The following is a 14,702-nucleotide window of genomic DNA, read 5'->3' as shown; positions in this document are numbered from 1 at the left end:
GACATTCCCTTTTCTTAGGGAAAATCCCACACACTGGCATGTGATGAGCAAGAGTCTTCTCAGGAGCTCATGCTGCCTTACCACAGTTATCTGGAGAGGCACAAACTGGATTCCCAGAGTTATGAGGTGCTTTGCAGGGCACCTTTCATTTCCTGAAAATAACCAGCTTCCTTCCTGCATTTAGTGTAGCCCAGCAGGCCAGAAGGGCCTCAGCCTCTTTCCTTGGGTGAAGGCAGAATTTGCTCTTTGATCCACCTCTTGCTCACCTCTAGACGTGAATGTGCATATGATAAAGACATTAAAATAAGATTCAGTCTTGTGCAAGAAGCCTGTTTGTGGTCTATTCATCACTGCAGACCCACACAGCTCAGAACACAGTATGGGCCATTAATGGGGCTGAATTCCAACACACAACAGGCATTTTAGCAGCTGAGTGACAAGGACCCTTCAGGTATTTCTATTTTGTTCACTGTTTGTACAAGGAAGTGAGGTTAAAGTCATGCCTGTCACACAGCCAAGTTATCACGGAAGTGGAAGGAATTCACAGGCACTGGAAGGAATGCTAATGTGTCCACTGAGGGGCTTCTCTGTGCTCAGGGATTCAGTTAATTCCAGTGGATACAAAGCTCCCATCATAACTCCCAAATGCACTTTTACCATCTCTCAGTGGGCAAGGTGGATTCTCCAGGCTTCAGAGCCTGGCTGGGAAAGCACGGAGGCTGTCAATGTTTCTCTGAGTGCAGGATAACACCTCTTTGGAGAGGTTTGATGTGCTCAGGACCTTTTGTTCTTCCAGGAGCCAGTTAGCATTTTTAAACAAACATTCATCCAGCTTTGAAGAGAGCAGGCGACTGGCAAAAGAATCCAAAATCCCAAGTCAATGGGAGCATTTACAACACAGAGTAGTGGCCAGAAACCTCTGAGTGCTCGGGTGACAACCACACCACTGTTGTTTGAGGCAGTGGAGGCGGCAGCTGCCAGGCACAGCCAGTCCCACGTGCCTGAGAGAGAATAGAAAATCCCTTATGGGAACAGCACAGAGGCTCCAGGGAAGGCCACAGACCCCACACACCACTGCAGCAAGTCTGTATTTCACTGGTGATCAGCTGCTGCCATCTCATACAGACTTTGGAAGTCCCTGAGCCTACAACGAGCAGCAGAGGATTCTTCAAGCATCTCATGCATCATTTATTCAAAACTCGTGGATTGCCAAGGTCCCTAAAATTGAGTTAATCTGCTACAAGGGTTTAGAGCCCAGTCCTACAAAGATTAAAAGGTGGGGAAATGCTGTTTGCATGTGAAGTCCAGCCCTGACTCCTGAGCTCTTATTATCACTGAATAAAGTCTGGGATACAGCAAGGAAAAGGTCTGATCTTAGTTTGCTCCCCAAGAAACCGGATCGCCAGCACAACATGGTCAAGTTTCACTGCTTTAACTGAGAAAAAAAATATAAAATATAAGAGGCCTCCCTGTTGGACCTGGGCAGGTGGGCTCAGCGGGCAGCAGGAACACACAGGGAGGTGTGAGCTCCTCCCACGCCTCACCTGATGCAGCGCAGTTAATCCATCCTCATTGCACAGGTCGGGGCTGATGTTGCTCTTCAGCAAGTAACACACTGCAAGGAAGGACAGAGGAGAGTCAGAGCAGCCACGCTGCCACATCTCTTGCTCTCAACCAGCGCTGGACAGTTCAAGGCAGGGAAATTCACACCATCAGTGTGGGCAGAGCTGCAGGAGCCACAAGCCCAGCACTGGCTTGTCACCGCAGTGGGAAAAGAGCCTTCCTGGGTTTATCCAGCAGAGAGCAGCAGCACACAATTTTCCCCCAACCTCCTTCCAAAGGAGACTGTTAATACAGTTTAAATTTTCATTCACTTGAGCTGGAACAGTCTCCATTTTTACCGTGTGCTTCACAATGCCCCAGTGCAACCTCTGCACTCTGTAGCCCAGGAGAGCTAAAAGGGGATTTTGGGATCCCAAGTTAGAACCATGAGAGAGATCCCTCCCACCATGAGAGGGATGAGGTCTTGCCTCAAGAAGTAATTGATCCATGATGAGAAACCAAATACATTCAGGGCCCTGTCACATCTAAATACACCAGGGTGGCTTTGGACACTTCGCTTGAGTTGCTGGGTGTTTGGAGAAAGCTTCCCAGAGGCTTTAGTTTTTAATCACTGCTTTGGGGGGAAAGGGTAAAGATTTATTCCATTAAAATGCAAATTTCTGAAACACATGAAAAGTCATTAGCCCCTAGGTGAAAAAACAAAGTTTGCTCTGAGGTACAGATCTTGCACAGGGCAATAGCAACAAGGTTGGCAGAGGCCATAAATTAACAGCAACACCAGAAACCCTTCAAATTCAACACTGCTGACAGATCTTGATGATCCATACCCTTTTTCTGCCATTTACGTGCTCATTCCCTGCTTCTTCTCCAGAAATTTCACCACCTAATGCTTTTCCTACCTCAAATGTCACTGACAGCACAAGCACAAGCCAGAGGTTCATAATCATCTCCCCAGGGCCAGAGCAGAAACAGATATTCACGTCACATCTGATTTGACGGCAGGGATGCAAGCACTGAGTGAAACCAGAGCTGCACAACAGGGCACACTGACAGAGCTAAAAGGGCAATAACCATCCTCAGAGCTGGCAATCAAAAACACCGCAAGGCTGCTCACTCCAAAGCATCCTGCAGCCTCTGATCCTGTCCCGCTGTCAGACGGAGCTCTTCCCCCAGCACATCCACGGGGAAAACCATCTGCAGGGCTGTCCCTGGGGACAGAGCACTTCTGGCATGCAAAGCAGAACATGGAAAACACACCCACCATGACATCACTGATGATTTATGAGGCTTTGTTTAAAAGATCTGGAAAACACACTTGCAAGAAAGGCAAATTGAAAGCAAAGTGAGATTTTGGTTGGAAGCCACTGCTCTGACGTTATCATAAAGGAAGGCAAAACCAGGCAGAAGTGAAATAAAACACATCACAGGGTTGTTTCACCCAACTCAAAACGAACGCTTGGATTTATTTTTGCTGGAAATAATTTCAAGGCATTGACACTTGCTCAGTGGAACTGCTGCAAAAAAGCAGAATACAGCAAAGACAAAACTCATCCAGCACCACAGTGAATCCAAAGGCTCTGTTTTTTTCCAGCTCAAAGGCCAGTGCAGGAAGCCCATGCCTACACCGGACTCACAGCCCCAACACTTGCATGCATAACAGTAATAAGAGCACTGAACCTCAGCCAGTATATCCAATTTAATGACTCTGCTTCTACTGTTTCTGGCCAGCCCTGAGCTCTTGCTCTCCTAATCCAAGCTGAGTGATAGACGAGTCATTCACCAGTGGCTCTGGTTGTCTCTTATTTACATTGGATGCTCTGCCATTAGGGTTTTAATTCAATCTCAGTCAGTTAAGTGCCATTGTGTACTAATGACACACAGCTCTGTAATCATGTTTTGCCTGATTATGGAGATTTGGACAAGTAGATGCTGGCAAATTAACCTTGTAAGAGCTGTCTCTCCATGGGAAGAAGCAGCAGCATAAATCCCAGCTTGTTACAGGGTTCTGTGTCGAAGGCACTGTGATCATGGCTTGACAGAGCTTGTGAGAGGCCCTGAAGGGTTAAGATTCAGGAAAGTTTTAATCTTACCCTAAAGAAGCTTTGAATCCTTCACTAACCCCTGCAGCAGCCCTTGTGTCCCCAGTGCACCTCCCCTTGGCTCCCTTCTGCCCTCAGGACAGGCTCACCCTATTTCCCAGTACCTCCCAGCACAGTGAGGACTAACAGCCACAAGACACCAGAAATGGCACGGAGAAGTCAGATAATGAAGCAAGGTATGGACATGGTACCACTGAGTCCAGGCAAACAAGGCATGAAGAAGAGATCCGACTTCTTTCTGACCCGTCCTAAGCTGAAGCTTGCATTTCGGGTCTCGGTGGGGGAGCACAGGGTCAGGCAGCAAGAAGCCCTCATTTCCACCCACCAGCCCAAGTTCACAGCAGAACACAGCCCCATTCCTGCCCACCAGCCCAAGTTCACAGCAGAACACAGCCCCATTCCTGCCCACCAGCCCAAGTTCACAGCAGAACACAGCCCCATTCCTGCCCACCAGCCCAGCAGCAGGGCACAGGGTGGCAAAGAGCAGCTTCATCATCCCCTGCTCCCTGTGAGCTGCAGAGGCACATGGAGGGAGGACAGGGACACCTTCCCCATGCCCACTACCCAGGAGCAGCCCTTCCCAAACAGCCAGGAAGAACGAGTTCTCCTTTCTGATAAACTTCATGGGACATGTGCATTTGTGGGTTGTCCAGTGCCCTAAGAATAGGAAAGGGGGGCCAGAACTGTGATGCTTTGCAGTGCTGGAAGCTGCGCCCTCAGCTGTGGCAGTGCCACCGACCTGCTCTGCTGCCTCACACACAACATAAGGGACAGGCACCTGAGCATGCAAAATGCTCCTCTCTTCAAGCCCTGCCGGGGTCACACGCTTCTCTGCAGAGCCCAACACCTTCTCCCCCACCTCCAGGCATGACTGATGCTGTACAGGTAGGAAGCAAACACTTCAGCTCTCAAGGACACAGATTAATCACTCAGTGCCAGCTGATCGCCTTCTGTCAGCTCAAGCCTCGGCCTCCACTCGTGGAAGGACCATCCCCCTGCATGCCTCCGGAACAGCACGGAAACGAGCCCTCTGCAAGCCCCTGAGCCCGACAGAAGGGGCTCTTTGGGGTCACATCAGCAGCTTCAGCAGCATCAGCCTCCACTCTAACACTGCGATTAACTTCTTAGAGAGCTCAGTGCCAAAAATGCTGAGCTCTGTCGAATCTGTGCGCTGCGTGTAGGCGGAGGCAGGTGGGGAGCAGGGGCTGCGAGCGTGGAGATTCTTTATTGCGTGTCGAGCGCAAGTTGTGGGAAGCAGTTCCAAACGCATAGCAAATGAAGGAATGAAAATGATCACAATAAGAGCTGGGTGAACAAACTGTTGTGAATAATTCATTCCAAACTCTATTAACTGAGCAATCACTCAAATGTATTTTCCATTATTCTCCTTGATCTGCCGATAATTGAACCTCTCACACACCACGATGGTGTACATTAATCTTCAATTTATATTTTATCATTCACATCTGTGCTGTATTAAATGGAAAAAGCTCCCACAACAGCTGTGAAAATACAGCCTCGGTTTTAAGCCGCCTTCCATCAGATGTCCTGGGGCAGCCTTAGAAAGATTCTCCTCCCCAAACATAGCAAACCACTTCTCAGGAGCTCCCTCTCCTCCCAGCCTCACTTATCCCCCCAAAACTCTAAAAAGCAGGGGAAAGGCAAAAACAACACTGCAAAGGTCCTAAGGAAAACTCAACATGGGGCAACCGACCCCCACCTGAAGAGATATTACAGCGCTAGCATTTTTTATTGGTGTTACTTCCCACTGAGTTTCCACGAGAAGCAGCTTTTCCAGAAAAGCTCCTAAACCAGATGAAATAAAAAAAGCCTTTGTCAGTGCAGTTTCCCCTAAGTCAATAAGCTACACCATAAAATCCTGGATACTATTACACTCCCATCTATCCCAAGCACTCACATACCTCAAGCATTAATAACTCAGAAAAAGCCAACTGGAACTGATATGGATACCATGGAGGGATTAAAAAAAACCCAACAGACACCATCCTGATAGGAGGTCCTGATTCCTCCCAAAAATATATAGTGGCAAACTGTCTCTACTGGCAAGCAGCCTCACCTGTGTGTTCCAAGTTTATATACACACACAGGCCATTACTTTTTAAAAATCCAGGTTTATCTCGATCTTTTACACTCAACAACTTCTTTTTAAAGCCATTCAAACCCTTCTAGTTCACCGTCTGGTGAACCAGGCACTTTCAGGTCTCCACGGCAGTAGAATAATTTCTGTATGTTCACACATGATTTCACTGCATAAAATGAAGTTTCACTTAGGTTAATAAAACATTTTTACACATTACTCCAAGTCCCTTTCACCCAAATGAAGTGTAGCTTTAGTCAGAGACCCAGTGTAGCAGAAGAAGCTCCTTCCAGCATTATTTGTAGTGACATACACGCAGGGGTGTTGGCAAACGTCTGGAAAGGCTGATCCCAGCCTGCCAGGCATGGGACTATGGATGGGCTCAGCTACTTCAAAGCTGCATGTTTACTGCTGTGGTTTTGCAGGGATATTTATTGCACAGGAGAAACAATGCCAGGAAAACAGCACTGAAGCTGTGAGCACTCTGCCAGCTTCCTAGCCCAGCATACAATGATACTCACATTTTACAGCATATCTAAACTCTGAGCAATAACAGGATGAACTCGCTCAGCCTTATCCTCCACTCCCTGCAATGTACAACTGATAGCCCATGCTGGTCCATTGATAAACTCCACAGCTCCCTAAAGCTTTTTGAAAGACAGAAAAACCCCACAGAAAGCAAAAAGCCGCACTCAGACAGCTTCAAACACGTAGTACACCTAAAAATAAATATGGCCCAGTTTGCCTGCTGAGCCAGCGACGGAGACATCCCATCCCGATTGATCACTGAGCTTTCTCGGGAAAGTTCAAAGCCTGTTAAACACTTCCCACCCAGTGTACAGCCGGGCACACACATTGCTTCCAATAGATCCACAAAATCTGGGAAGTCTGGAGAGAGGCCAGCAGGGCCCCATCTGCTTCGTGCCACGTTCACACGGGCAGGGACACTGCACGCGGCTACACTCAGCCCAGGTGCTGCTTCTCTCAAGGAAAACCTATTTCTGACTTTGATGCTTCTTACTTAAGAGGGCACAGCCCTCCTCAGCCCCGAGGAGCCTGTTCTTCACAGCAGGCTCCTCCTGCAGGGTTGGGGGCCGGGCTCATACAAGTTTTATTCTGACAGCAAGTCATACATTTATTTAATGCACAGGGTCCGATTCTTTCTCCCCATGTTTGTGCATATTTCAATCCACTTCTGCTTTATGCTTTGACCCTTATCCATCACTGCAGCACCTGAGCAACAAGAGGAATGCTACAAAGGGACAGCCTCCTACAGCTGCTTCTCCAATGGATGGGCCATAGCCTGGCCCCCACAGCCTTCTGCATCCCACGTTTCTCTTGTTCTGCATGCAGGACTCCGAGCTCTGATAATCCACTTAGTGCTACTGATGATAAACCATCTTTCTTTAATGGCTGCCATCCACCTGGGATTAGTGGGATAAGGAAGCGTGCAAGTTACCCATCTGCAGCCACAGTGCTCAAAGGGCACAGCAGAAACAAAGCCAAATTAATTTCAGCTGGGAAAATAAAAATTAGAGGATGCTGCCACCTGACACGCCTCTCTAAGGATGTAGTGTCATGTTCAAAAGTATCCTGATCCTCTTCTCCTGTCAGAGTAACAGTAAAATTGGTCCACACTGGAAATGTTAAATACATAAAGCAAAATTAAAGTCAAAGATTACTTCCCTGGTTTCCCATTTGTCATCCGGTATTGGAAGAATAAATAAATCATTTCAGGATGGTTTTAAAACAGATGATGGGATTTGAAAGGGATGAGTGTTTTATATAACCTTGGGGCTCAGCTGCCTTCAGCAGGATTGCTGTGGGCAGGGAGCCAGGAAAGCAGATTCCCCAATATCGCTGTGACAGAAACACCTGGGCTGCCAGAGAGCCTCTTCTCTCTTTACGAGGCATTTTGGAGTAGTTATTTGAACGGTCCTGATTTAAAGAGTACTAAAAAAATACATTAACTCAGACTTCAGGAGGCATGGACCAAGCAACCCAAGGCCAAGTTTCCCGAGGATGACTCAGGAGATTGGCAACCAGCAGAGCAGTGCTGGCTTTTTGGGTTTGACAGTTCACAGAGGGAATGGTCCTGCTGTGGTGGAAGCCACATGAGGCAGTGGCCTGAGCAGGGAACAACACCACAAAGCGAGGGATGATGGACAGCCACGTCCTCCAGCAGCAGCTCCAGGGGCACCTGCATCCCCCATCTCCGGAGTTCACACCTGAAATTTTGGGTTTGGTGGACCCAAGCAGGTCCACATCTCATTTCTCTTTGACTTTCAGGCAGAGCGAGACAAAGGGCACCTAGAGAGCCAGTATCTCAACCAGGACCTCCTGTTCTCCTACTGCTCTGGCTGCTTCCAGCTTTGCTCCTACAAAAACCACTTCTTGGAAGTCAAGACAACACATGCAAATCCATTCAGACAACACAATATCAACACAACATGTGCCTTTTATCTGAGCAGCACAGAGGATCTCACTTATATACACGTTCAGAAACAATCTCTGATGTGTTGGACCAAAATCCATCGACTGAGACATGGAGCAGTCAGCACCTGTCTGTACTAAGCTTATTAGAAATTAAGTCTTTCAGGGTACCAAAAAGGAAATGCATCATAAAAGTTAATTGGCTTTAATAGAAATGACAGCCTGAGAAGTGTTTAGATAAAAGGGAGCAATGTTGTCAGGAGGGAAACTTCTGCAGCTGTCTGAGTCCATGAACAGCCTCCCAGCTACAATAAGCTATTGTGTTATTATTAACACAACAACCTAACAGGTGATCAGAGGAGCAGAATTGCAAAGGCCCCCTCCAACCTCTGTGCAGAGCCAGACTGTCAGGATTTGCAAGAGGATACTCTGATGTGCTCTGTGCAGCAGGAAATAGTTCCTATTGCCATCTGAAAGTGCTCTTAGGTTCCAGAGCCAACAGCCTCTGCCCCAGCTCGTATTTCAGGCATCCCATGACCCCAGTTAAGCAGCTGTATGACGACCTGAACCACATGAATGTTTTTAAGAGTCTCAATTATAAACCAGGAAACTTTCTACTTAGAGTAACGGAAGAGAGGTTGTGGTGGAGGGTGGGGAAATACAGATCTGCTTTTCAGGCTGCCCTGAGTTAATACCGAACAATTCCCTGCAGTGACAGCCTGCAGACCACACCCCAGGAGCTGGTGGCACACTGGGCTCCCCTCCTCTGCCCCACTTGAACGACTCCTGTTCTGTGTCGTGCCACTCTAACCCCACCCCGGGCTTTAGAGAGTCCTGGCCTCCTTTCTCCATCTGCTCTGGCTGTTTCAGCACCTTCTCCACTCTGACCTCAGTCAACACTGCTTGGTTTGTTTTTTCCCCTCCTTCCAACTTTGTCTCCTTTTAGTTTAGGATGGGTACGCTGGGGATGAAGATCTTTAAGAGCTACAGATCCACGTCACACCCTCCGGTCTGCTCCCATGGGTGGCTGCATTCCCGAGCCAGGGTGCCACGAGGCCACGGTGTGAATGCCGGCGAGGGCAGAGTGCGGTGTGCCAGGACACGCGCCCGGCTCTGTGCCACAGTGCCACAGCGGGAGCTGCTGCCAGCCCACACGTGGGAGACCACAAGGGACATGCCAGCAGTTAAAGAGTAATCTGCTAAAACCTCACCCTCCGCTCCTCAGCACTGCTCCTAACTGGAAATGCTGTGCTGCTGCGCAGTGCAGGAAGGGAAATGCCTGTAAAAGCAGAAAATCATCCCCCCCGCCCCCTTCTTCAGTATCAGATAAAGACAGAACATGGTTTCATTTTAAAAACAAACATTACAGCAAAAACCTTCATGCAAGTTTAGCAGCAATCTGAACTTTACCGGAGAAGCACTCGCAACCCTTAGCAACCCTTTTGCTTTTGCAACCTGTAATTATTCAGCAGCAAATTTTACACATTTCAGAGATTTGGATTTCAACAGCACCTTCCATCCAGAGATCTCCCAAAGTGCAGCTGCACTTAGTGGAGTGAGCTCCAGGCTGTCCTGGGATTTTACCATCAGTTTTTGCCTCATTTCACAGCTGTGACATCTCAGCCCAAGTTAGACCAAGGCTCTGGAGGCTCAGGGATCTTTCTTTGCCAAGGTCACAGTGACAGTCCATGGCACAGCTGTGACACTGCCCTTAAGCACCAGGTCCCAGCTCTGTCCTTTAAGCACAAGAAAACCCTACTCTCCCCCATCCTTTCCGTTGTTCAGCCAAGAGCAATTGGACAAAGCAGCTGAAGCCTCAGTGCTAACAGCTCTTTTTTATCCCTCCTGCCACATGCCCAAGTCCCAGAAGTTTGCAATTTTAAGGGCTGATCGAATCTCACTATTCCCCCAGACTTTCCAATCACTGTTCCTTCAACTTTCACTTCAGCACCAGTCTCACAGACAAATCACACAGCCCACAATTTAGTGTTCGTATTAACAAAGCAGTGCATTCAAATTTGCTCTCCAGGTCAAGCACCTCCAATCCCAAAGCAATCCCCAAGGTCCAGTGTCCCTCGGTTACCAACAAACTCTGGCCAGAGAAGCCAAGAGAGTTTATCTGTGAACGTCATCACCAGAGGTATTCGGCACTGCATGGAAACCAATCCATACATTTAAGAGTGGAATCAAAAGTTAGCACCTGAGCTTGGCAGAAATGCAGGTTTTTCACAGCTAGAATAATGCTTATAATCAATGAGACAGACACTGAAAAAAGGCCTTCAAATAAGGTCAAAACAAGCAGGCACACAGTGCTACAACCTGGCTTGGCCTATAACCTGACTGTGAGTGCTGTGCACACAGATCACCTTGTTTTAATAATTATCTCACCTGTTCCATTACACAAAGTTGAAAACTCCCTCCAACAACTTCTGCCATAAGCTCCATGTGATTTCTGCTTGCCACCACCTCAAGAAGCAGAAGATGAGTGTTCCCAGGCTGGGGGATGCAATACAGCTCTGTGACTGCTGGGAGGCCCATGGAGAGAGCTTGACAGGTCATTTAGACCTTAGAAAGGCAAAACAAAGCCCAGCTGGCTGTCTTCACCCATCCCTGCCATGTGCACAGACACCAAAGTGCAGCCTCATGTGAACTGAGGACAGCTTTTGCTGCCAGCCCTCCTCTGCTGAGCTTCCAGCACTTTGATGCAGAAAAGAAAGGAACTGAGCACAGGGTTGGCAGCACTTTCCTTTTTCACCTCACTTTCAAAAGCCATCTCCATCAGCTTCAATCTCTCATCTGCACAATGCAGCCTGAACTCCGCAAACCCCTCCAGATTAGTAATGGACAGAGAGAGAAAACCTCTCCATTTCCTGGCAGGGCAACAAGGAGGCTCCCTCGAGGAAGGAGAGGTCTGCGGTCCAAACCTGCAGCAGCTCCGACTGGAGCTCTGAGCTCAGGACTCTACCAGCCTTCAGGGGCAGTCTGGGAGACTTTTACTTAACCTGAAGAGGAAAAGAGCTGGAAGTCTCCTCCAGAAAGTGCTCGGCCTTACTGCTTCAGGCCAGGGCACTGATGTGAGACGAGCACTTCAGTCTCTGTGCATGCACTGATTTTTTTCTTTTTTAATTCATTGCTTTGTGTTTACACACTGATCTTATTATTATTATTATTATATCTATTACGTGTTATATAACTATATTATTATTATACATTTTTTAAGAAGACATGGTTTAAACCACCAAATTAAAAAAATATGTCATTCCTACAGCTCTTACACAGGTTCAAAGCACCCCACTTATCAGAGCAGTATCTCTGAACATTGAAGCCACAACTCCTTGATGCTGGGAACAAGGAGTGACAGGCAACAGCAGGGAGCAGAGAAAGCATAATATATCCCACTCAGAATCACAGAATTGCTAAGGTTGGAAAAGACTTTTAAGATCCTCAAGTCCAACCATCTGTTGACTTCCCTCCCTTCATCCCTGCGAGAGGACTCTAATCCTGGGATGAAAGACCAAGTCTCCACGTCAGTATTGCAAGTGAAATGCCTTCCCCAGCCTCTGCAGCAAGAGGCAGCTCAGAGGAGTTCTAGTTTTCCTTTCTGCACCAGTGGAGAACTGCTTCAGTTTTCCAAACTATATCACATTTCCCAGTAAAATAGCAGTTTGCAAAATAATTAACAGCCATTAAAATTCCCCATTAAGTTTTGCCACTAACAACAGCAGGACCATTCTCCTCCCAGCAGCAGTGAAAACTGCTTATTTCTGTAGTAAACCCAGTGTTGTTAATGAGCCATTTTATCCCATCCAGTTTGCTTCTGAGAGCTCCCCCACCAGCAGATCCCTCTCACTGGGGAGCTTTTCATTACATATTTAACACTACCAAGAGCCTGAGCACACGGACCACCTTTGAGCTGTCACAGTGCAAGAACGGGGACATCCATCTCCTGGTTAGTGGCAGAGTGCCCTGTACTCACTGCACCCCTTACACCGAGGAGTAAAGGGGGAGAGAGCCTCTCCCCTGCCATGCTGCTTGAGGAGAACAGGCTACATGATCAAATTAACTAAAATAACCCCGATTCTGAAAATTAAGGCAAGAGGAAAGCCAGGCTCCAGCTTTGTGCCATCTCCCACCGATTCCACCCTCTAATATTTTGACTTGAACATTTACAAGAACAACAAAATGCTTCAGTAGCTCAACCCACCTTGGTAAGTTCATCAAAGAAATTAATGCTGCAGTGGCTGCTTACACCACTCTGCTGACAGCATTAATTACAGGCTGCAGGGGTGGATCCCAGTGACAGCAAAGGGGTCCAGGAGCTGGCTGGGAATGCATGGGAATGGGCAGATGTGCAGCCCTGTGCCACTGCTTGGGCTGGACCCAGCACTGCCCTGCTTCCTCCTGCTCCTAACCCCAAAATGCAGCATCTCCAGCACTGAGTGTAACTGAGCAACTCTGGCAGCTTCTGCTGTTTTTCTGCCAACCAACACCCAGCAGAAGAGGCCTGGAGCATCCTACTAAACACCTTTTTGAGAGCAAGCCCTACATTAACAGGAGTAGGGCTGGCTAACCAAGGTGACAGGGCCCTTACAGACCATCACAAGGATAGCAATCCAAGTGTTCTGGTTCCTGGAGACATCATGGACCATTTCATCTCCTGTGAAATTAAGTGGGAGGGTTGTACTCTCCCTCACTAAACACAGGGTATAACCTTCCTCACACAAGAAGTCCTGTCCTGAAGGCATGGGCAGAAACCCACAAGCTCAGCGTGACTTGTGCCAAGAGCACTTGTGTCTGTTTTGGGAGATGCAGAAGATCTGATCCTCATTGCTAGATCTGTGACCAAGCACAAGGTCCCTCCCCAGCTGTTTTTAGTTCACCTTTGTCTGGGAAAAACACAGGCTTAAAAAAATTTATTATTTTTCCAGTCAGCTGTTTGTAAAAAAATGCTTTTGAGCTGTTTCTCACATTTCACAGGCTGAGGCAATCCCACTCTAACCCTCCATCAGCACCCAGTTAGTGCTACAACAGAGAAACCCACTTCTTTCTGTTCATCTGGTCATAAAGAATCACTCCCAGGGAAAGGAGCCCTCCCCACCAGAAGCATCCAACGAGGTCTAGATCTCACACAAGCAGCTGCAACCAGTACAGTTGTATAATGGAAACCTGACCTACAAACCCTGAACCAAATTCTAGTTGTTCCCTTTGAGAAGTGAGCACGTGAAGGCCACACACGTCTTCTGCCCTGGCTGCTGCCTCCTCCCACAGCTGTAACCCCAGCTCGGCTCCACGTCCTGACAGGACTGTTACCTCTCCTCCATCCAGCAGAGCTGGGAGGAAGGGGACCACCAGCAATAAGTGAGTTAAAATGGGCCCTGGTTGCATAAATTGCATCATCTGTGCCACCTACAACTGAGGGATGGCCGTGTTTTGGTGGCCGAGCTCTCCACACATCACCACCCGCTTCTGGGTTGAAGGAAAGGAACACAAAGGAACAGCTGGTGCTGCCTCTTCCACCCAACAGGGCACCAGCAGCACTGGAGCAAGGGAACACATCCCTCATGGAGCAAACGGCCCCGTACCTGCTCTGGGGACAGAACAGCTGTGTGGGCTCTAAGGACAACTGGGTGACACAGAGAGCTTTTGGGACAGAGAGCATTACCCTCTCTGCTGCTGGAGCCTTGCTCTCCAGTGCAACCCCAGTTCCCCAGGAGGGCTCTTTCTCTACACAGACCCAACAAACCAGATGGGTTTGAGGTGTTTTGTGCCTGTAACGCACAGCAGCATCAAAGACGTTAAGAAGAAGAACATATTGCACCAGAGAGTCTAACAAATAACACACCCATAAAAGCAGAGAGGAAAGCTCAGCACAAGCAGGCAAATCACAGCAGCTGGGAACTGCAGAGTCACCCTGGGAAGGGGACAGGAGGCAAGGCAAAGCCATCTCCTCCTCCACCGCAGCACCAGCCAGGAGGGTCCCAGTCAGATGGGAATTCGGACACACCTGAGCCCCAGAGAGCTCAGCAAGATGCACAAACCTTCCCTTGGGTTTCTACTCTGCAGTAAAATTCCAAGAAGCATTAAAAGGAGGTTCTTGAAAGGACTGTGAAAGGAACAGGAGCTCTCACAAGGAGATCCTTACACTGTCAGCAGTTCTGAGATGCTTTGCAACCATCTGATCCCTCCTTCCCCCACACAAAGTATGCAAATCAAGGAGTTTCTTCAGAGAGTGAACTAGATTTGAATGACAAGGTTTCCCAGCTCCTTGGCTGGAAATCCCTTCCTTTCCTACAGTCTTGCTGGAAATACGGAGAAATCTGCTGTTGATGAAGCACATTCCCAGCAGCAAAAGCCAGCAGTGATGGAGAGGGGCCAGGCTACGCTGACCCACTGACCAGTCCTTCTCAGCCACACTCCTGGGCCAGCTCCCACGTGTCCATGCCACACAGGGTACAGCATCTCCCTTCATGGATGACGCTTCCCTCTCACAAGAAAAACAGCTGGATAAA

At 48.3% G+C, this 14,702-nt stretch overlaps 1 protein-coding gene across 2 annotated transcripts in view; it reads right to left on the bottom strand.

The window, feature by feature from the left end:
* PPP1R16B (protein phosphatase 1 regulatory subunit 16B) overlaps nucleotides 1-14,702 on the bottom strand; it is a 58,661-nt gene that overhangs the window by 12,486 nt on the left and 31,473 nt on the right. For both annotated transcript variants that reach the window (XM_032127010.1, XM_032127012.1), the window contains exon 3: nucleotides 1,545-1,615. In XM_032127010.1, coding sequence (XP_031982901.1) covers nucleotides 1,545-1,615 — 71 coding nt within the window. The remainder of the gene's footprint in view (nucleotides 1-1,544; nucleotides 1,616-14,702) is intronic.

This window comes from Corvus moneduloides, chromosome 17, assembly GCF_009650955.1.
Source record: "Corvus moneduloides isolate bCorMon1 chromosome 17, bCorMon1.pri, whole genome shotgun sequence".
In the NCBI taxonomy this organism is placed as follows: domain Eukaryota; kingdom Metazoa; phylum Chordata; class Aves; order Passeriformes; family Corvidae; genus Corvus; species Corvus moneduloides.
The sequence above is the reverse complement of the archived record's forward strand: the minus strand, read 5'-3'. Positions and strand labels throughout refer to the sequence as shown.